Source organism: Gossypium hirsutum, chromosome D13 (assembly GCF_007990345.1).
Source record: "Gossypium hirsutum isolate 1008001.06 chromosome D13, Gossypium_hirsutum_v2.1, whole genome shotgun sequence".
NCBI classification, from domain to species: domain Eukaryota; kingdom Viridiplantae; phylum Streptophyta; class Magnoliopsida; order Malvales; family Malvaceae; genus Gossypium; species Gossypium hirsutum.
In genome coordinates this window covers 63377857-63400596 of record NC_053449.1, presented here as the reverse complement: position 1 = coordinate 63400596, position 22740 = coordinate 63377857, and the positions used below count along the sequence as shown (strand labels likewise).

At 31.2% G+C, this 22740-nt stretch overlaps 3 protein-coding genes and 1 pseudogene across 4 annotated transcripts; 3 read left to right on the top strand and 1 right to left on the bottom strand.

The window, feature by feature from the left end:
* Positions 1–799: 799 nt before the first annotated feature.
* Positions 800–4330, bottom strand: LOC107944807 (uncharacterized). Its single transcript, XM_016878660.2, has 2 exons — positions 4153–4330; positions 800–2954 (listed from the first exon to the last, which is right to left on the bottom strand). Exon 2 carries the CDS (start codon positions 2932–2934, stop codon positions 973–975), a length of 1962 nt encoding a protein of 653 aa, XP_016734149.1. The 5' UTR covers positions 2935–2954; positions 4153–4330; the 3' UTR covers positions 800–972.
* Positions 4331–6263: 1933 nt separating this feature from the next.
* LOC107944738 (cysteine desulfurase 1, chloroplastic) lies at positions 6264–11688 on the top strand. Of its 2 annotated transcripts, none has more exons than XM_016878591.2 (10): positions 6264–6565; positions 6668–6801; positions 7576–7735; positions 7851–8037; positions 8552–8697; positions 8774–8846; positions 8977–9040; positions 10006–10105; positions 10899–11057; positions 11318–11688. In XM_016878591.2, exons 1-10 carry the CDS (start codon positions 6299–6301, stop codon positions 11486–11488), a joined length of 1461 nt encoding a protein of 486 aa, XP_016734080.1. In that variant the 5' UTR covers positions 6264–6298; the 3' UTR covers positions 11489–11688. The 2 variants fall into 2 exon arrangements, with proteins under 2 accessions (XP_016734080.1, XP_040965523.1); XM_041109589.1 differs by having other exon boundaries at positions 6291–6565; positions 6665–6801.
* Positions 11689–14747: 3059 nt separating this feature from the next.
* On the top strand, positions 14748–17285 carry LOC107944665 (epoxide hydrolase A-like; annotated as a pseudogene).
* Positions 17286–18634: 1349 nt separating this feature from the next.
* Positions 18635–21484, top strand: LOC107944583 (epoxide hydrolase A). Its single transcript, XM_016878420.2, has 3 exons — positions 18635–19181; positions 20349–20590; positions 21135–21484. The coding sequence occupies exons 1-3, from the start codon at positions 18705–18707 to the stop codon at positions 21382–21384; spliced, it is 969 nt and encodes a 322-aa protein (XP_016733909.1). The 5' UTR covers positions 18635–18704; the 3' UTR covers positions 21385–21484.
* Positions 21485–22740: the final 1256 nt, after the last annotated feature.

Sequence of the window (22740 nt, the reverse complement as noted above, 5' to 3'; positions counted from 1 at the left end):
ATTTCCAGATTGTAGTTGTGTTAATCTTTACTCTTTCATGTTGATTAAAGTAGAGGTGTTCATCCATGGGTCTTGGAGTTGACATTCTTTACTTAAGCTTATTATGGCTGAGCTCGAATTAGTTCAAATTTTTATTTCACCATCTAAAAAGTCATAAATTTGTTTATGATTAAGTTTAAATAGAAATTTTAGTTTTATGATTTACTTTTTCTCATTGTTGGTTTTATTATAAGATGGGGTTTGAGTATTTAAATTTGACAATTATTTTTTAGGAGAAAGAAAAGCAATTCACTTGCATCTACGCAACTTCAAAACTTCACAAAGAAGTTAAAATGTTTGATGTGTCTTTTTTTGTTTTTGTTTTTTTAGGGTTACACTTAAAGTGTCTAATTATGCAACATGGTTATTAAATTATTAAAAAAATCATTTAAACCATTAGATTGTTAAAATTGTTGTTGTATGACTTTTGTTCGTATCATTTGCATTAATCAAAAGCTCTCTTTATTCTTTTCTTCTAAATTTTTTTTTATAAAATAACTCTGAATGTTACAAATTTGTGAACTAAAATCTAGAATTTAAAGTATGTTCTTTCACTCGTCGATGAATGTTCACTTGAAGTTCATTAACCGAACTTTTAGAAAAACTTTAACAACCCAATGACCAATGACTTAAATGAAAATTTCAAATAATTTAATGATTATTTTATAACTTATTAAAATTAAACTTACTAACAATTTAGTGAATTCTATATTTAAAATAGTATGTGAAGTTAAATATTGAAACCATGCAAATAGAGAGATAAAGAGAACAGAGTAATCAGATGCATATATTTTTTCCCCACTAAAATGATATTTTCACCAGCAATTTAACATATTAGCATCACAATAACCAAAACTAACACATAATCCACAGGCAAATTTTGTCTGTTCTTTCATTTTTATTTCATAAAACCATTTTTTTTCCTCCTTAATCCTAGATTGATGGAGAAGAAACATATTGCCTGGGTAAGCTAAATAGATCTTTCCCTTCAAATGGTGAAGTCCACTCTAGTGAGCCCGCAGTTGAAGTTTCGGCCGGAGCCACTCCACCGTCCGGTAACCCTACAATTTGAACACCTTTTCCATTTGGTGTCAATCTCATTGCTGGTTTAGCACTTAATCCGTTTGTGTTAGGATAATACATGTGAATGCTCTTCATCGGAGATGTAGATGATCCTAACCAGATTCCACCAGGATTTGGCGAAGAAGACAACCCTCGATTCAAGCTCCAATCGATATTGGTGTAGTCCAATTGCCCCATTGAGCTACCACTGCTCCAATCAACCGGAGAAGAGGCTCCTGATGAAGTGGTAGAACCCAAACCGGTGAATAGTCCGAGTGAAGATGCGGCTGCAAGCATTGGTGATGCACCTGTTCTACTCCATAAACCATTTCCACAGCTTGTTCCTGGGGAATCTCCAGGACCGCTGCTGCATGTGAAGTGCTGTTGTTGTTGCGGATGGTAAATCTGGTGATGCATCTGACTTGAACTCAAATGGTTGGAATTAAGGCTTCTACTGCTGGGAATATGGGGTATGAAGCCATTAGACTTTGTATTTTCAACACGAGTGGCTGGATACATAAAGGAGGTTCCGGGTGGGGATGTGCTTATACTTGTAGTTGGAACCTGCTTTGTATTTACAGATTGGGATCGCTGCATCATTATAACCGGTTCCCTAATTGATGGCAGAAGGTTCTTAAAATCACTTGCAACAGCCACATGATGACTTTCTACCTTTGATGGTGGAGGTGATGCCTGCAAAGGTGATGCCAAAGAATAAGAAACCGAAGGATTTGATCCGGAACTTAGCCACCTTTTCTCAGCCGGCACCTCACTTAGTTGCGGTTTTGCCCATTCCATCTTTGGTTGTATTCTCTTCATATGCTGGAAACTTTTACTCACAGATTCCGGAGAAACTCCCATTGTGATTGCTGCTTTCGTAAAATTTAAATCCTTCTCATCCCTTCTTAGCTGTGTAACAGTAGACAGATTTTGTTTCGGTTGTGGTCTTGCAGATAAGTTTTGGCCACTTGTCACCGCCACCTTACTAGTACTAGAAGTCAGGGGATTGCAAGTTTCTTCTGGCTTTGATGGAGTAGGTGGGTCCAACTTGAAGGTTCTTAAGGATTCGGCTGCTTTCTCAAGATCACCATCCGCAGCAACAACTGCTCTTTCAACCTCTTGCTTTGTACACTTGTATCTGATTTCTATATCCGCGATTTGTGCAAGTTCTTCTGATATGTCAATTTTTAGGATCCCACCACCCACAGTTGATTCCTTATGCTTAACCGCTTCTTCACCTCCATCAAAAAGCCATGCCACAGACTCCTCCACTTTGCCATCGTTCAATATAAGAGCCATTGTAGCTCGATCATGAGAAAATCCCATTGCTACAAGCTGTTGAGCAAGTGCTTCAAGCTTTCTTGACATGAGATAGCCATTGCACCGCTCATGCAATTCCTGAGCTCGCCTCTCCTTTTGTCGTTGATGTTTCCTCTCATTCTTTTGACGAATTTTTTCTCGCTTATCATTATCAGCTCCAGGTATTATTTCCTGCCGGACAGGAGGATTAGATGTTTTATCTTTATGATCTTCGGACTCACCAGACCAGCTACCATTATTAGATACAGAATCATACCCAACCCCAGCTCTGGGTGATCCCCCCAAATGCTCATCTGTCTCATCTATGTTTCGGAAGCGACCATTGTTTTGAAGAGCTGAAGCTGAGGACAATGGCACTGTTTCAATGGTATGAAATGTTCCCAAAACTGGATTATATGCACTAGCCGGCACACCACTACCCGCATTAGCAGATCCTGAAGGCTTTGAAGAAGCCTTCTGAGGTTCTTTGCTAGTTTTCTTATCCTTGGACTTTGACTTGGATGCAGGAGACATCGTCGCAGCCAAATATACTCCTGAACCAGTTAGGACAATAAATTACTGAATCAATGACCCATAAAAAAGAATAATGTACTACATCAATGACACATGAAGAATACTAAAGCAATCAATACTCAGCAATGAAAATAAAGAAGTTTAAATAATTGTTTACTTCTTAAAACACGCTATTCAAGAGCACAAACCTAGAAGGTTTTTACTTGTAAAAAAGGCATTATAATCTAAAAAGCTCCAAATAATTTATTGATTCTAGAATCCTAGTCTGCTGTGACCAAAGAAGCAAATCATGTGCCTGGACCTTGAAAAATTAACTGGTATCCAGTTAAAGAAAGGAGATCAAAATAAAATACAAGACTAAACTTTCAGTTCCTAATCGATGAGGAAACCGTCATATCCCAATAACTTTCAGTTCTCAATATCATTCTTCCATTATTGATGTGGGAAAACTACTTATAATTAACAGATAAGAAATAATAGAACAAATGGCAGGCAAGTTCAAGCTTCTTGGGGAAGCTCTTTTGCAACCCCCATTCCCTTTATAATTTACAAAAAGGATGCAAACAAATTTGGTCCCCCATCATATTCAACATGATCCTAACTATTTTAGAAAATACTATCTAAATACACATAAAAATTCACTTCTCTATATTATCGAAACCTAATTTGGCAGATAATAAAAATGCAGCCATGCGAATCACCGCATTGTGAAACCCTAAAAATGATGGTCGAATCTATAATTATGAGAAAAAAAAATCAAGCAATCAAAAGGCGGTCATAGATAAAAAGATCAACTGCAAACTAACGCCACACTTTTTCTGTATTCTGATCACAAAGAAACCTACTTTCCCGCAACAAAATTCTTAGCAAATGCTTCCTACTTAAAATATATATATTGGATCAGCAAAAGAAATCTCCAGAATTTCAATTTCCCGAGTCAATAATCCATGAATCTACACATTATTAAAATTAGGTTAACGAGCCAATTCGATCGAGAAAAAACACGATTCTTTGAACAAAACAATGCAGATTCAATAGAAATTAAAAAAAAAGTTCAAAATTTTGAAGGATTCAACCACATGAACAATCGACACAAAACGTCCTACATAGAAAAAAATAAAAAATCCAAAAAAGAATCGAAAAAGGAAAATAAATTTTAATTTAATTAAAATAGAGGAAATCAAAGAGGGAAAATGAGAAAAAAAAATGGGGGAATACCTGGGTTGAATGTAAAGAGAAGATGGATCGAATGATTGAGATTGAAGGATTGATAGTTGAGAGAAATCGGATTTGGCCAATTGAGAAAAGAGACACAGAGAGAGAGAGAGAGAGAGAGAGAGAGAGAGAGGGAAAAAAATGAGAGACAGATAGGTTTTTCGAGGCCCAAACTGAGTCGATATAATTAGGGTTTTGATGTTTTTTTTTTGTAAGAAAAAAGAGAAATATTAAGGGTAAACTGCACCCAAGATTACTAAACAATTAGTAATTTTACGTTTTGGTCATTCAACTTTAAAAATTACAAAATAGTCACTAAATTATTCAAAAAAAAATTATTTAAGTCACAAGGCTATTAAAATCGCTGTTGTATGGCCTTCTCTATTCATATTGTCTGTACTACTTAAAAGCTTTCATTCTCATCCTCTTCTACAATTCAGTTTTTTTTTCCTAAAACAGCTTTGAACATCATCAATTTGGGAACCAAAAATCCAAACATCTTTTTTCTTCAATCTCTAACATTAACTGTTAAATCAATTTGGATCTAAGGTGTGTTCTTTTGCTTGTTGATGGGTACTAATCTATTGTATTAATCGTCGAATTATTGCTTGAAACTTGTTAGCCAAACTTTTTTAAAGAAAAAATAACTTACCAACCCAGTGACTTAAATAAAAACTTTTGAATTGTTCAACAACTTAAATGAAAACTTTCGAATAATTCAGTGATCATTTTGTAATCTTTTGAAGTTGAATGACCAGAACGTAAGCTTACTAATAGTTTAATGACATTGGGTATAGTTTACCCAAATATTAAAAATAAAGGCTATTTTAGGGAAAACTGCGACGAATGTCATTATACTATTAGTAAGTTTACATTGAATGAATTACAAAATGGCCACTAAACTACTTGAAAGTTTTCATTTGAGTCTCTGAACTATTCAAATAGTTTACATTTTGGTCATTCAATTTAAAAAGGTTACAAAATGGCAATTGAACTATTTGAAAGCTTTCATTTAAGTTACCAGGCTATTAAAATCATTGTTGTATGGTCTTTTTCGTTCGCATTGCTTGCACCAACCAAAAGCTCTCATTCTCGTTCTCTTCTACAATTCATTTTTTATTCATGAAATAACTTTGAACGTTAAAATCTGCAAACCAAAATCTAAATAACTTTTGTTATCAAATTTCGACATTGATTGTCAGATCAAGTTGGAACTAAGGTATGTTCTTCTACTTGCCGATGGGTACCAATCCACCGTGCAAATCGTTGAATCGACGCTTGAACTCACTAATTGGACTTAAAAAAATAACAGCCTAGTGACTTAAATAAAAACTTTTGAATAGTTTAATAACTATTTTGTAACTTTTTGAAGTTGAGTGGTCATAATGTAAACTTAATAATAGTTTAGTGGCATTCAATGTAATTTACACTTTTATTTTCTAATAAAAAATAAAAATTGTCTCTATTTCTTAAATTAAATGGTAAATTACACCCAGTGTCACTAAAATGTTATAAGTTTACATTTTGGTTTCTCAAATTAAAAAAATTAGAAAGTGTTCGCTAATTATTCCAAAGTTTTTATTTAAGTAATTGAGAGTTTTTATTTAACTTACAAGGCAGTTATTTAAAAAAAAGTCTAACTAGTGAGTTCTAAGTGACAATTCGATAATCGATATGGTGAACTAGTATCAATCAAAAAGTAGAAGAACATACCTTGGATCCAAGTTGATCTGGCGGCCCATGTCGGAGATTGGAGAAGAAAACTATTTGGATTTTAGGTCGCAAATTTGTGACGTTCAAAACTGTTCCATAAAAAAAACTGAACTATAAAAGAGAAGGGGAAAAGAGAGCTTTTGATTGGTATAGGTGGTATGAACAAAGAAAGCCATATAACAACGATTTTAATAGTCTAATGACTTACATGGAAATTTTCAAATAATTCAATGACTATTTTGTAGTTATTTTCAAGTTAAGTGACTAAAACGTAAATTTACTAAATTTAGTGACATTAGGTGTAGTTTATCCAAAAATACAAAACCAGGCCCAATAAGGCTAGTTAAATAAGCCCAAGAATTTAAAGCCGCCAATTCTTTTCACTGGGGTAGGGTTGAAATATATAGTAAATACTAACGAGGTAGGTTTGAGCTATATGGTAAATACTAACACAGATAAGCAAGGGCAGCCACTAACGAAATTTTGTAGTTGTATTGATGAGCAAAAAGAACCAACGATGGAAGGCTTAGTCGTAAAACTCCCTTCTTTTCCATTTCTAAGCCCTAACATTTCATCATCTTCTTCTTCTTCGACTTTTCGGCTAGGTTTCCGCCGCTTCTCCGCTTCGATTTCAGCCGCCGTTAACGAAGGTTTCGTCTCATTAGGCCAATTAACCCGACCCGACTTCCCCATACTCCATCAGGTCCTTCAATTGTCTTCCTCTTTTTTGTTTTTCTATTTGTTTGTTTGTTTGTTCATTTGTTAATCTTAGCTGATTAAGTTTTTTTTTTTTTAAATTTAGCAGGAAGTAAACGGGTCGAAGCTTGTTTATTTAGATAATGCGGCAACCTCCCAGAAACCAACGGCAGTGTTAAAATCTCTGCTGAATTATTATGAAGCTTACAATTCAAATGTTCATAGAGGAATCCATTACTTGAGGTACTAAATTTTCCCTTCTAATGAATTCATTTCGCAAGTTAATCAAGGAAAAAAGGTGGGTTAAAATATGGTCCAAGTCCCTTAACTCTTTGTATATTTGGAATTTAGTCCCTCTACTTCTAGGAACTTACTCGCAACTTATGTCCAATTGTTAATGCCATTAAACTTTTTAAATCTACTGGGCGTGACATTTTGAAATAAAAAGCTAGCCACTTGGTAGCCATGGAACGAAGAAAATGGCATTGTAATGGACTGAATTTAATAGAAGAATTTCAAGCTTATTGACAATTAGACTTGCATTTTTAGATTCAAAAAGTAGAGGGATTAAATTCCTTGAAATAAAAGTAAGTGGATTAAATTTCAAATGTACGGCATTAGTTAGTATTCTATTTATAGCACTAACATTGTACTAGATGCAGTAGTTTGCAGTTTAATTTTATTGTTTTCAAATGCATTGGATAAAGATAGTAGCATTGATAGTGGCTTTAGAAAGTAGCCTTATCGCACATGTTAGAAAAATGATACTATATAAGCTAATATATTTTTCTCAATGATGGAATCATGAGTGAAGTAGTTACTGGATTTAATACAAAATTAATATTGTGTAGTATATTTATTAACCATTAAAGGTGTTATAAGGGTGCTCGGTAGCATTTGTTAGAACCTGTGTTGCATTTTAGTTATATGCCCTCTTCTAAGACTAATTGATTGCTTTCAAGCAACTTTATTGGAAGCAAGGAGCTAACCTTTGTTTTACTTTGATTATAAATACAGTGCCAAGGCAACTGATGAATATGAGTTGGCACGGAAGAAAGTGGCAGCTTTTATTAATGCATCAGATTCTGCTGAGATTGTTTTCACAAGAAACGCTACTGAGGCTATTAATTTAGTGGCTTATTCTTGGGGTTTGTCCAATTTAAAGCCCAGGGATGAGGTTGTCTTAATAGATCTCTTTTATAAGAAAGAAAAAAGGATTTTCTTATCTTTTTACATCTAGGGTAGTTGTTAGTTTTCATTGAATCATGATGTTTGAAGATTTATGTTTGCAGATTATACTTACAATAGCTGAGCATCACAGTGCTATTGTTCCTTGGCAAATTGTGGCACAAAAAACGGGTGCTATTTTGAAATTTGTAAGTTTAGATGAGAATGAGGTTCCGGATGTAGAGAAGCTGAGAGAGATGATTTCTACAAGTACCAAACTTGTAGTTGTTCATCATGTGTCTAATGTGCTTGGTAGGTTTTTGTTTACATTGATTGTTCCTGTTTTGCTTGTGAATACTTTTAAAGAAGACAAATTAATCTCTCTCTCTCTCTTTTTTATTTTTTATATCTTTTCTCCGTGCTGAGCCATTGGCTTCAATTTATATTTTCTTTTGTGAATTGAACTTAGCTAGATTTTATATTTGAGTCTAACCTATGCACTTGAAGTTTCCCGATTACACATTCCTGTTTGAGTACACTAAACCAGCTCAAATCAATATATATTTTTAGTTGGGAGTTGTAGTCTTTGGTTTATTGGAATATAAGTTTCTGGCGATGCAGCGAATTAGATGTGCTTCTAGTTGTAATCTCTACTGCTATCCCTTCCACTGAAAAAAAGGGAATTAACAGAAAAAGTTCGTTAGTAGAATAAATCACCATCTGATCATATTATGTTTTCCTAAAGTTATTGATGGATGACTCATTTTCATCAATATTATAATTAGCATTGTGATATTTACAGGACCAAACTTTCTTTTTCTTGCAGGCTCAGTTCTTCCCATTGAAGACATTGTGATTTGGGCTCATGCAGTTGGGGCAAAAGTGCTTGTAGATGCTTGTCAAAGTGTTCCCCATATGGTGGTTGATGTCCAAGGTCTTGATGCTGACTTTCTTGTTGCTTCTTCTCACAAGGTTAGTTTGTCACCTTATGTATGCTCTAAGCTTTATATGGACAAGTATACATGGTTAAGGAATAAACATGCTTCAGATGTGTGGGCCTACAGGCATTGGATTCTTATTTGGCAAGAGCAATCTCTTGTTAACCATGCCTCCATTCTTAGGTATGCCGTTGCTTTCTTTCCATTTATAGTTTAAGTCTTATCTGTAACAGTTTTTTCTATCTGAATCCTTGGGAAAAGAGTCATGGAAGTAGTTTAAAGCTGATCCTAGTAATGATTTTTCTCCTTTCAGGTGGTGGAGAAATGATCTCTGACGTGTTCTTAGATCATTCAACATATGCAGAACCCCCGTCCAGGTTAGTGATCTTATCTTCATCCTAAAAGTATGCTTTTATAAAGAGTTCAAGGATGAGAGGAGCATTTGCAGTTTTTAATTTGTTTGAGTTATGCTTGTCTTATTAAGTTGACTTTTTGAATAGCAGAATTTGAGTCCTATGATCCCTGTTTTCTCATTAAGCTGCTACATTATTGAATGTCATCGAGCATGGACAAAGATATGATAAGATCAATGTCATGGATAAACCACTTTTTTTTTTTTTGGGGGGGGGGGATGCTTATAAGTTTAAGGTCCGAGTTAATCTCCCTTTTAACTGCATGAAATTTTTTCTTTACTTTCCTCATTGTAATAAACCCTTTGTAGACTGCTTCAACTGGTAAATTATTAGCAATATATCTCACTTGTGAACATTTTTTTCCCTAAATTTTAGCAATTGAAATATTTTTTCCTAACTGAAAGAAAGAAAGAAAACAACAAAGTAATGACAAGACACTCGACAGAAAAAAATTAAAAAACAGCAAATGGAAAATAAATATACAAGCTTGTTGGTAAAAGTAAGGCCTAACAACTGGAAATTGGCTCCTATTAACTGATTCTATAGTAGCTACCTTCAATGAGAAGCATACTCCACATGTATGTGCCAGTTGTCAAAGAAAGTTCTGCAAAATGGAGTTCTCAGTATTTCTAGATATTAGCTATAGTTTTCTGTGTGCAAAGTAATCAGCCTTTACTTGTTGAATGCTTCATTTGTATGCTGCTGTTGCTGCTGCAAAAGCAGTTTTCAGAACCTTGCTAATGGTAGATTCATATACACACTCGCACAAACTGCTTCATTTGACCATAAATTTAGAATTTAGTCCGCTGAAAAGAACTGCCCCTTGTTTGTTTTAAAGCCATATGTCATTCAACTAATTGTCAGTCTGAATATTCAATATTTTGTTTCCTATAATGTCTCATTCTGTTCTCGCTCTTCAATCGGATTAGATTTGAAGCTGGAACACCTGCAATCGGTGAGGCTATTGGATTAGGGGCAGCAATTGACTACTTGTCTGGGATTGGCATGCAGAAGATTCATGACTATGAGGTGAGTTGCTATTTTTTGCTGTTTGTTCTTTCTGTTCCTTCTTCATAAAGTAAAAACCACTTGTTTATGTTTAAAGTATTAGATTTCTTTATTAATTGCCTTGGACGGATAAAACGCCAACCATTTTTGTTGGCTTTATAAATTACAAAGGATAAACTTGGCACAAATTATTTGGTTACAAATACTTAAGGAAGCCATTATTAGGTTATGCTATGGCGGTTGATATATATCCTTGAGATTTCTGTTGGCTACTTTTATGGTTTGGACTTTGGAATGTATGAAACCATTCTTCCCTTTATAATCTTTCTTGTTGCTTCATAATGATTCCAAAGCAGTTTAAGAGGCTAAAATACTAAAAAAGTTTGAATACATTTCTTAAATAAGCTCTTATACTTTTATTGTACCTAAATTAGTCCTTATCGTTTTATTTATACCCAACTAAGCCCTTATTTCAAATGAAAGGTTGATTTATGTTCTAGGGTTTATGTAGGTCTAAGTTAAAGGTTAAGGGCTTCTTCGGGTACAAATTAAAGGTCAAGAGCTTATTTGGATATAAATTAAAGTTTAAGGCCTTATTTGAGTGTAGTAAAGGTATAAGGTTTTTTTATCTAAAGTGGTAAAGTTCTAGGGGTTTTTTATTTTACAGCTTTGTTATTGCCGCGATACACTATATGATCGGCAGTATATTTATTAATTTATTTTGGGGAGCAAGTGGCTAGACCGATTTAAAAGACACTTTCTGATAAGCTATAATTTTCGTTTTTATTCTTACTATGCAATTTTTATTTTGTAGATGGAGCTGGCCAATTATTTATATGAAAAACTATGTTCTGTTCCAAATATTCGGATCTATGGTCCAAAACCTTCTGATGACGTTCACCGTGCTGCTCTCTGTTCTTTCAATATCGAGAATATTCATCCTACAGATATTGCAACTTTTCTAGACCAACAGGTAGCATAATAAATAAGGATTAGCACTGTAATACCATTTATTTTTTTCGCACTTATCCATTCGTTAAAGCTTGGTTTAGCATTGTGGTTAGTTTCGAAAACTGCCATTGACAAATAACTATTCGTGAAACTCTGATCGGAATTTATGGCTCAAACCAACCTTTGGGATGCAAATTCGATAAACAGTTGTAGCTTATATAGAATAGATTTCGAAAAGGGATGTTTTTATATTGAATGGCAACTTATTTTGTTTACTCTCAGCATGGAGTGGCTATCAGATCAGGTCACCATTGTGCTCAGCCTCTCCATCGCCATCTAGGAGTCAATGCAAGCGCACGTGCAAGCCTCCATTTCTACAATACGGAAGAAGATGTCGACAATTTCATCCAATCGCTCAAGGATACGGTCAGCTTCTTTAACTCTTTCAAGTAGCAAAATTTGTTGTTTCCCGCACGAGATTGTGTCGACCATTTATGTATACTACTACATTAAAGCTTATGACAAGCACCTTCTTCATTTTCTTCATCGAAACATATGTATAAGTGATTGGTCTCTTTGTTGTTTGACAAAATATCGTGTAACAAGTTGGTCACAACACATATCCGCAATCAAATACTATACATTCACCATCATTTTGTTGTCATGTGTTTACTCAGACACGATTTTAAATGTTCGACACAGATATGTTTAATCTTTTTCCAGATTTTCATGTAATTGTAGTTCCTTGAGGGTCATATCCTCGTATCCATTTTCGGAATTCAGAAATGTGTTGGGTCTAAGTGTCTGACATGGATACTTCAAGAAGAACGAAGAGTCTAACCAACTTGGTTTATGTGTTCTGTTTTCGAGTTGAGTTCATATAGTTAGAAGCTCGATTTAGACTCAAAACCTCGGTTTGAAACCAATTGAAATTTATTTTTTTGAAGTTTAAGCTCGAATTGAGATAAAAATCAAATTTATTCGAGTTTGCTCAATCAAGTTTGTTTATCTAGTAAAAAATAAGGTGATGTTCGATTTTAAACTCCATTATTTATTGGATTTAAGATGATTTGTTTCTGGAGTTAGTATGATTGCATGGTGTATAGAATATGGATGAAGTCTCAATTATTTTATTGGGGCTCTTTTTTCGCTTAAAAAGTAAGATTATTTAATTTTTAACTTTTTAAATACATAAATTAAAATTTCCATTCAATGAGGTCTTAAGATGAAGTCTTAACATTATGTTTATTATTAAAAAATATGAAATTTAATCTATTTTTAAAAATAATATATAATTAAATTTAAGCATTTAATAGGTATTTAAATTATAATATAATTTAAAATCTAATTCGAAAGTATTTAAAAAAATTAAAATAAAATGATTTTATGATGAAAATATATTGTTTAAAAATAAATGTAATAAATAAATAATGAAAAAGGATTATTTTGTCTCAAAGATAAATTTAACTTTCAAACTAGTCGTGAAATTTATTCCCACTATTAATCAACAAACTCATATTCCTATTATTGAGAGAGTAATTTCAAAAGGAAAATTACATTAAAATTTATTTTCTTTTTACATGCTAAACTTGGAAATTATTCCCCCCACCCACTTAAAAAATTTGAAAGTAAATTGCATCCAAGACCATTAAACTTATTAGTAAGTTTACGTTTTAATCACTTAATTTTAAAAAGTTATAAAACAATCCTATATTATTCAAAAGTTTTCATTTGAGTTACTGGATTGTTAAAATTATTGTTGTATGGTTGTTTGCTTTGCCTGCATCAATTGAAAGTTTTCTTTCCTCTTCTCTTCTACAATTCAGTTTTTTTTTCATGAAACAACTTTTAATGTCACGAATTTGCGAATTAAAATCCAAACAACTTTCTTCGTCGATCTTAGACACTAACCATCAGATTGACTTGGAACTAATGCATATTCTACTTGGCAATGGATACTGATCCACCGTAACAATTGTCGAATTATCACTTGAAGCTTGCCAATCTGAATTTTAAAATAACTTAACAACCCAGTGACATAATTGAAAACTTTAGAATAGTTCAGTGACTATTTTGTAATCTTTTAAAGTTAAAAGACCAAAGCATAAACTTATAATAATATAATAACCTTGAGAGTAATTTATCCTCGTTTTTTCCATACCAAACTCGAAAACTATTCTCCCACCCAAAAAAAAAATGATAACTTTTCATTGTAATGACTTCAAAAGGAAATTTCTAGCTTCATCTCGATGGTTTGCACTGCCCCTTTATTTGCCGTGAGCGGTGGTTGTAGATTTCACGCTTCATAAACCAAAAATAGGAATCTAACTATACAAAAATGATCATGTGACGTCGTTTAAGAACATAAACAGTAAATTTTATGATTTATCAATAAATAAATACAAAATGTTTCTATAAAACACCAAATTTCGATTCCGGTGTACAATAATTGTTTGTAATCTGTTTTTTTCCTTTATTTTAAACATCTCAATTTATTATTATAAAAGAAAAAAAAACTCACTCATTCATCGAAAATAGCCATTTATCTAAAATTTTTAATTTAATTTTTATTAATTACTTTTAATAGATTTATTTATTTAAAAAATATTATTTATTTTATAAAATTCTAATTATTATAGAGTGACTGATTTAGTTTAACATCAGTGACACTAACTCAGTAGTAAAATAATACCAAACAGTTAAATTTTGATTATAATATGTTCATCAAATAAGGCTAAATGTTTCATTTACTCTTAAAAATTACTCACTAGGGTTATTTTTTATATTTGTGAATAAATTTTAATTTATATTTAAAAATATAGTTATTTAATAAATAAATATAAAATTTATATTTATTAAAGCTTATATAATAAATTCTTATGTTTTAAGGATAAATCTGACGGTAATAAGAGTTTATTGATTTTATATAAAAATTAAAAAATTCTTTTATAATTATATAAAAAATAAAATAAAAAAATTAAAAGGATTAATATAACTTTTAGTCTTTAAACTTAACAATTAAATTTACTTTAATACTTGTATTTTCTTTTTTAATTTAGCACCTATTTCTGTAAGAGTACGATGATGAAGTAATTTAAATTTATATTTTTTTTAATTAGGGACTAAATTAAATATAATTATAAAATTGAAATATAAAGTTGGAAAAAATATAAATACCTAAGTTACAAGAAAAGGTCTCTTACTTCTTCACGTTACTTTTCCCGACCATACACAAAAATCTAAATTATTACATATATTTTATTTTATTCTGAAAATGGATAATGATTCAGCATCATAGTTTGGACTCTGATTTCCAATTTTAATTCTGACGGTGAATACATATTGCTGCCGAATGCCGATTAATTTTAATTTTCTTTCCTTTTTTCAATTTTATTTAATTATCGAAAAAACATATAACAAAAATATTTAGGTTAAATTATAAAAAATTATTTTTATTTTTTTAGGTTATATTTTAGTCACTTAAGTTAACGTAATGTAATATTTTAGCTTAAAGCTTTTCGTTTAAAATGAAAAATTTTCATATTAAGTCCCTGAATATTTTATATTATCACATTTCAATTTTGTATCATCAATTTGTTAGGTGATACCGACAAAATAATGTAACATACCTACCATTTCAATAATAATAGTTATTATTATTATTATTTGTATTATTGGAATAAAAAAAGCACAAACTTTACCTATATAAAGAATAGAATCATATAAATAAAAATAATTGTAGAATTGTTAAAAAGCTTAAGAAAGTGATAGATACTGAAGAAAAGAGAAAGTATGGACGGAATTCAACACAAAACGGTGATTGTCAATGGCATCAACATGCACATAGCCGAGAAAGGGGAAGGTCCATTGATTCTCTTCCTTCATGGCTTCCCTGAGCTCTGGTACTCGTGGCGCAACCAGATCAACGGTTTAGCCGCCCTCGGCTACCGTGCTTTGGCGCCCGACCTCCGCGGTTACGGCGGAACAGATGCACCAGATTCCGTCGCCGATTACACTTGCTGCCACGTGGTGGGAGACCTCATCGCGCTTCTGGACACAGTGGCGCCGCCGGAGAAGGAGGATAAGGTGTTTGTCGTTGGGCACGATTGGGGTGCCATCATTGCTTGGTACTTGTGCTTGTTTAGACCGGACCGGGTTAAAGCTTTGTTCAATTTGAGTGTGCCGTTTATTCCTTATGATCCTCGGTTTAAACCGGTCGAGACTTGGAAAGCTTTCTATGGGAAGGATCATTACATCGTCCGGTTTCAGGTTCGAATTTTTTTTAAATTATTATTAACCAAAACTCTGTTAAAAGAAATTTAAAAATTGATTTAATGGATAAATTTCATATTTTATATTTTTAAAATCAAGATAAAATTTAATTACGTCAGTAATTGAACCAAATTTTATATTTTTAATTTTTTAAAAATATAAATTTCTAATAATCTATTTAATTGAGATCAGATCAACCATCGAACTAAAAATTGATGGCTTGATGAGTTTAATCACTAAAAGATATTAACAATAGTACGTCGGTTTTTATTTTTGTTAATATTTTATATTACATATATTATATAATAAATATATTTAAAAATTTGAAATATAAATTGAAATCAATTAAGTTGATGGGTTGAATGATGAAAAATTAAAATTTATAATAAATTAACATGGTTCAAAATATCATAATAGGAAAAATTTTAACATTATCATTTGTTTGTATATTGTTTTTTATAATATATTTATTACATAAATTTATAAATATATAATTATAATAAAAAAATTTTATTGAGTTAGCATCATCCTTTTAAATTTAATTTAAAAAATTAATCATATTAATATAAGAGTGTTTTTCTCTTTTTTATATTTTATAAATTAATAAAAGATTAATAATAATAAAATATGATGGGTATAATGAAGGAAGGCCCTACCTAGTATAGATTATTTAATATTTAATATCAAGTTAGTACAATAGTAAAATTTTAGACTCAGCTAATTTTTTAGCTTTGCCCTTGAATGCTTTGATTGATGTGATCGGAATTAGGCGGCATAAAATTTCAACAGGTGTGGAGTTGGTTTCCCCGTTTCATTACTGAAACGGTGTATCAGCTGGAACAATCGGAGTTGACTACGTTGCTTTAGATTATTAACCTTTTATTGACAAATCAAATTGAGTCGAGTTCAGATTAGGGTTCGATCGTATTCAATTTTTAAGTTCGGATTAAAATTGAGATCCGGGTTACATTGGTGCAGGAACCTGGAGTAATAGAAGCAGAGTTTGCAGAGATTGGTGTAGGACGAGCAGTTTTGGAGCTGTTATCGTATCGGGTACCCGACCCACTTTATTTACCAAAGGGAAATCTATTCGGGTATCCACTAGATTCTCCGGTTAACTTGCCGCCATGGCTGTCGGAGAAAGATGCCGATTGCTATGCCACCCAGTTCCAAATAACCGGCATCCCGGTGCCCTCAATTATTACCGCAATTTTGATCGGTGTGTTTTTCTTTCTTTATTTCTTCTTGATAAAAAGAATCAGTTTGCTTTTTAATCTAATTTGCAGGGATTAATTTACTTATTCTTTGAGTAAAAGGAGCAAAATAGAATCTGACTCTTATATTGGGATCTCCATGATAGTTTTACCTATTTCACATTTTGATTGGTTTTTTATAGATACTGGGAACTATCTGCACCATGGTGGAAAAGCCAGATCAAGGTACCTGTAAAGTTTGCAATGGGGGACCTTGATCTTGTGTATACAATGCCTGGTATGAAGGATTATATTCACAACGGTGGGTTCAAAAGGGATGTGCCCTTCCTTGAAGAAGCTCTTGCCATCAATGGAGTTTCTCATTGGATCCACCAAGAAATACCTGATCAAATCAATCAATTATTGTTCGACTTCTTCTCCAAGTTCCATTAAATTTTAATAATAATAACAAAATCCAAATTTAGTAAAAATAGAAAAAAAAGAAAAAGAAGAAGAAGAAAACATGTTCTTCGTTTGTTGTTTTTAATTTTTAAGTCCAAAGGTTGATTCAAAATTTGAGAGGATTAAAAAAAATATTAGATGCAAAAAATAGGTTTGGATAAAAATATTAGTTTTGTTTAAAATATAAATCAGGTTTAGGCTTGATCTTTCAATGTTTGAGCTCGACTTGATTATTAAGGTTATAATATATTGTTACTTTTATATATGATGTAATATAGTTATTTACAAATATAGACGAACTTGAATAAGATTTTAAGTTTATATTTCGAGTTCGATTAAACTTAAACAAGTATAAATTATATTAATATTACATTTTAAATTCAGCCTAACTTATAACACTTTTGTTTCAATTATTGTTTTTTTAGTGAAATTATTATTATTTTGTTGAAAATAAAGAGTATTTTAACAGAATTTATTTTATCATTTAAATAATATGACAGTATTCACATGATAATATACGTTTATGTTAATAAAATTAATAAATATTAATTTTTTATTTATTTTAGATGATTTGACAAATAACATAAATTAAGAACTAAAAAAGGGAAAGAGCTAAACCAATAAAATCGAGATCACGATGTATCATATTTATTATTTTGATAGTAGGACAAGCATTTAAGATAACATGATAAGATGATGAACTGTTTAAAACATGTGAGACCCACCAATTAGCAGCAACTTCCGCCCGTGTGTTGTTGATTTGCAATAAACGTTTGCCATTTTGAAGACGAAAACTAACCGTCTTGATGCAGTTGCGTAGCTTGACAATGTTATTTGGGTCGACAAGGGAGCAGGCCGTTCCATAACCATAATCATAATCTCCTTTCCTGCATGATACGTGGATGTTGTTTTAATTAGATTGATTAGATGAAGAATAGATTAAAGTATTAATTTAGAAAATGATTTTAAATCGATTAAATTAGGAATCGGCATGAGTCAGTCTAATTGAATTTTTTAAAACTTTTAATTTGAATTTGAATTGACGAATCGATGACTTGACCAATTTTACATAGATCTGTCCATTGGTTGGACGGAGTCTTGAAAAAATTTTGGACTGTTAGATAGATCCAGGCTTGGCCTGACTTGACTCAAAAAATAGATTTAAAATTTTATCGAAAGCCGACCTAGATAAAAATATTAAAATTCAGATTCAGTCTGGCCCGACTCGTATTAAATTTTTAAAAAATATATAATATATCAACAACACTAAAAATATTAAAATAAATATTTCTTAACAATTTGAAAATAAATTTAAAACACTTTATACTTAAATAACTGTAAGATAAGTACAACTTAATAAGTAAATGTCTCTAAAATAATAGTAAAATTAAAATAAAATAAGAGTTATATAATGTCCAAACAACAACAACAAAATAATAACATAATATTGAAATGATAGCACAACAATAAAAAAATAGCAAAAAAAGTAGTGAAAAAACAAGAAAACAGTAGATCATTTTTTCTTTTTGCAAATTCGGGTTGAGCCGAGATAAAAATTGTCTTACCAGAAGCCCAGTTTATTTTCTAAACAAATCATATTTTTTTATCTAAACTTATTTTTTGAACTTATAAAAAAAACGGTTTAAAAAACATTGATATCGCAATTTAAAACAACATTAGGTCTATTATTATATATAACGAAAAGCTTAAGCTTAAGAAAGTGATAAGACATTAAAGAAGAGATGAAAAGTATGGAGGGAATTCAACACAAAACAGTGAGCGTCAATGGCATCAACATGCACATAGCCGAGAAAGGGGAAGGTCCTTTGATTCTCTTCATCCATGGCTTCCCTGAGCTCTGGTATACATGGCGCCACCAGATCAACGGTTTATCTGCCCTTGGCTACCGTGCTTTGGCGCCCGACCTCCGTGGTTACGGTGGAACCGATGCGCCGGATTGCGTCGCCGACTACACTTGCTTCCACGTGGTGGGAGACCTCATCGCGCTTCTGGACACTGAGGCGCCGCAGGATAAGGTGTTTGTCGTAGGGCACGATTGGGGTGCCATCATTGCTTGGTTCTTGTGCTTGTTTAGGCCGGACCGGGTTAAAGCTTTGTTCAATTTGAGTGCGCCGTTTATTCCTTGCGATCCTCGGTTTAAACCAGTCGAGACTTTGGAAGTTCTCCTTGGGAAGGATTATTATATCGTTCGGTTTCAGGTTTGAATATTTTATCTTTTTTCCTTTTATTTTTAATCAATTTCGGTAAAAATACCGTGGAAGCCATTGAACTAAATGTCAAATCGCATTTAACACTTTCTATAAAAAAATAAGTAAATTAGTCTCTATATATTAAATTAAAGAGTAAATTGAATTTTTTTAATTAATTTATTTTTACTATTAAAAACTGAAATATTTTAATTAATACAATATTGATATTTTGAAAACTTAAATATGCATATGAAACTTTGATTGTAGTTTCAGTGTACACATGAAATTTTGATAGTGATTCCTCTGCACACATCTAAAAAAAAGCATAATAACTTATTTAACCCCCAAGTTTATAAAAAAAATCATTTTAACCTTTCATCTAATTTTTCACTTATTTTAACTCTTAAATTTGTGATGTTTGTCAAATCACCCAAAACAGATGAAAAAGTTAATATCTGTTAATTATGTTAACATGGCATACATGTGGATGGCAAGTTAGCAATTAAATAAAATTTTAAATATAACAAATTTAGAAAAGATATAAATATTTTTTTAATATTTTACCCAAATCAATCTACATTTGTAAAATGAGTAACTCGAACTCATTTTAGACCTGCTCATTTTTTTAAAAAATATTAAAAATATTAATATTATTTTAAGTTTAATATTTAATAATTATATATATTTCTTTTATTAAAATTATATATATCTTAATATTTTTTAATATTTACATTATAATATTATATATCACTTTAAATATTTTTATTATAAATTATAAAATATATAAAAGATTAAAAGAATAACATAACATAATATATTAGAAAATTCAAAAATGGGCTAGGTTGGACTAAACCTAGGTCTTAAATGTTCAAGTTCGAATCTTACCAATATTTTAAACGGGTCTTTTTTTTTTGTCAAATCTCATTTTTCAGGCTTAATATTTTTACTAAAACCCTTTCAAAATTCGAACGAACTTTTGAACTTGGACAGATAGCTCATCCCATGAACAAATTTAATTTTAAGTTAAATTGGATTTTTGAGTTTAAGATTGGACTAATTTGAATGGTTAACTTTTTATGTTAAACCAAATTTGGTCTAGCTTGAATTTAAGTTTATCGGATTGAGTTCTCAAATTCGAGTCATAATCGAGAGGGTAAAACAGTAAATTTGGTGCAGGAACCTGGAGAAATAGAGGCGGAATTTGCAGAGATTAGTCTAAGACAAGCAGTTTTGGAGCTGTTATCATACCGGATACCCGACCCACTTTATTTACCAAAGGAAAATCTATTCGGGCATCCACTGGATTGCCCGGTAAACTTGCCGCCATGGTTGTCGGACCAAGACGCCGATTACTACGCTAACCAGTTCCAGGAAACCGGCATTACCGGTGCCCTCAATTATTACCGCAACATAGATACGTATGTTTTTCTTCCCGCTACCAGTCACCTAATAAATTTATTTGCTTCCTTAATTATGAAAAGTTATAAAATGATTATTTAATTATTTGTAAATTTTTTTAGTCACTTAATTATGAAAAGTCATAAATTTGTCACTCAACTATTCCAATTTGTCTTCTTCTTTTTTTGTCAACTAACTATCTTGGATTTCTAGGTGTTTCCATTTTTACGTTAATCAGTCGAAGACCAAAAAAGACAAAATTGAATAACTATGAGATAATTTTATAACTTTTCATAGTTGGATGATCAAAAGGAAAAAAAATAGTTGGGTGACTACTAATGTAGATTACCCAATTATTAATTATGGGTTTTTCATGTTAGTTAAAATACGCTCTAAGTCCCTTTACTTTTTGTAGATTTAAAATTCAATTCTTTATTTCAGATTTAAAAATACAAGTTTAATTATTAATACTGTTAAAAATTTTCGATTAAATTCATATTCATTACAGTGTCATTTTTTTTATAATTAACTAAATTCATTTATTTTTGGTTGGTTCTGTTATAGCGACTGGGAACTATTAGCACCATGGTGGAAAAGCCAGATCCAGGTCCCTGTAAAGTTTGCAATGGGGGACCATGATCTCGTATATACAATGCCAGGTGTCAAAGATTATATTCACAACGGTGGGTTTAAAAGGAATGTGCCCTTTCTTGAAGAAGCTCTTGTCATCAATGGAGTTTCTCATTGGATCAATGAGGAAATACCTGATCAAATCAATCAATTATTGTTCGATTTCTTCTCCAAGTTCAATTAAAATTAAATAACAATATCCAATTTAGTAAAAATAAAAAGGTCTTACCTTTGTTGTTGTGTTTATCTTTCTCGATAATCGAAAGAGTTTACGTTAAGACTTATTTCGAGCAGTGATTAGAATTATTGAAAGAATTTATTATTTCAAATTAGGCATGTTCATGGGTTAGTAGTTTGAGGATTCATTCGAAATTTGAGAGGGTTTGAGAAAAATATTAGACTTGATAAATATACTTGAGCAAAAATATTAGGCATGTTTAAAATAAAAGTCGGGTTTGGGCTCAAACATTCAAGGCTTGAGTTCGGCTTGGCCTGACCCGTTTTCTAAGATTGTAATATATGTTGCACTATGTTATTTTTATATATGATGTAATTTATAACACGTAAAAAGTAAATCTACAATAATAAAGTATAATACTGTGATGTAAATATTAAAAAATATTAAAATGTCTTAATATAAAATTTTAGTAATTGAAAAATCGTATAAAATTATTAAAAATCGAATTAAAAATAAAAATAAAAATATATTTAAAATGGACAGACTTAAAATGGTTCATATTTTGAGCCGAACCGGGTTTGAGCAAACGTAAAGTGTGACCTGAACCTGGTACAAAATAGAATCAAATCAAATCAAATTTCACATATAAAATTGTACGAAATTAAAATTTATGTATAATTTTGATATTTCTCTTTTTTTTTCAATAGTGGTCGTTGCTGATGGGTGTAAAAACCATGCATAAATAAAAGGATCTGATTAATACAATATTAATATGTTAAGGATTTAATCATAATTTTTTAAAATTAAAAATAGATCCAAAAGGTAAATCATAATTCGAGGATGTTTGATGAAATTAACCCATTATATATTAACACATGAATAGTGGTGGGGTTTTACTTGTATTTTGGAGGGGTAATAGTGGGATTTTAATTATACAAGCAACTTTCCTTTAAAATATGCATAAAAATAACTTATAATCATGTGATTATACATAAAATTTCGTGTTCAGCATTTACCTTTAATGGATTTATAAAATGTGGAGAATTAGTTACTAAGTTCATTCCGGTAAATATATTGAGAAATAAAAAAAATGTTCATATTAATGGAATAAATTTAAATATTCAACTATTTCAAATTTGGTAAGAGTTGAATCTGAATATTTTTTAATTTTACATAATTGAAAATATAAAAATATTTGTATAATAATGTTTGTATTTTAAAGAAAATAAAATCATATTTATAAAAAATTAATCAATAATTGAGTTAGGTAAAGTGATTGATTTTTTTAAAAAATAATTGAGTTAGGTAAAGTGATTGATTGCTTATGAATACTATTTTTAGGCTTCCGTTTAAATCTTACAC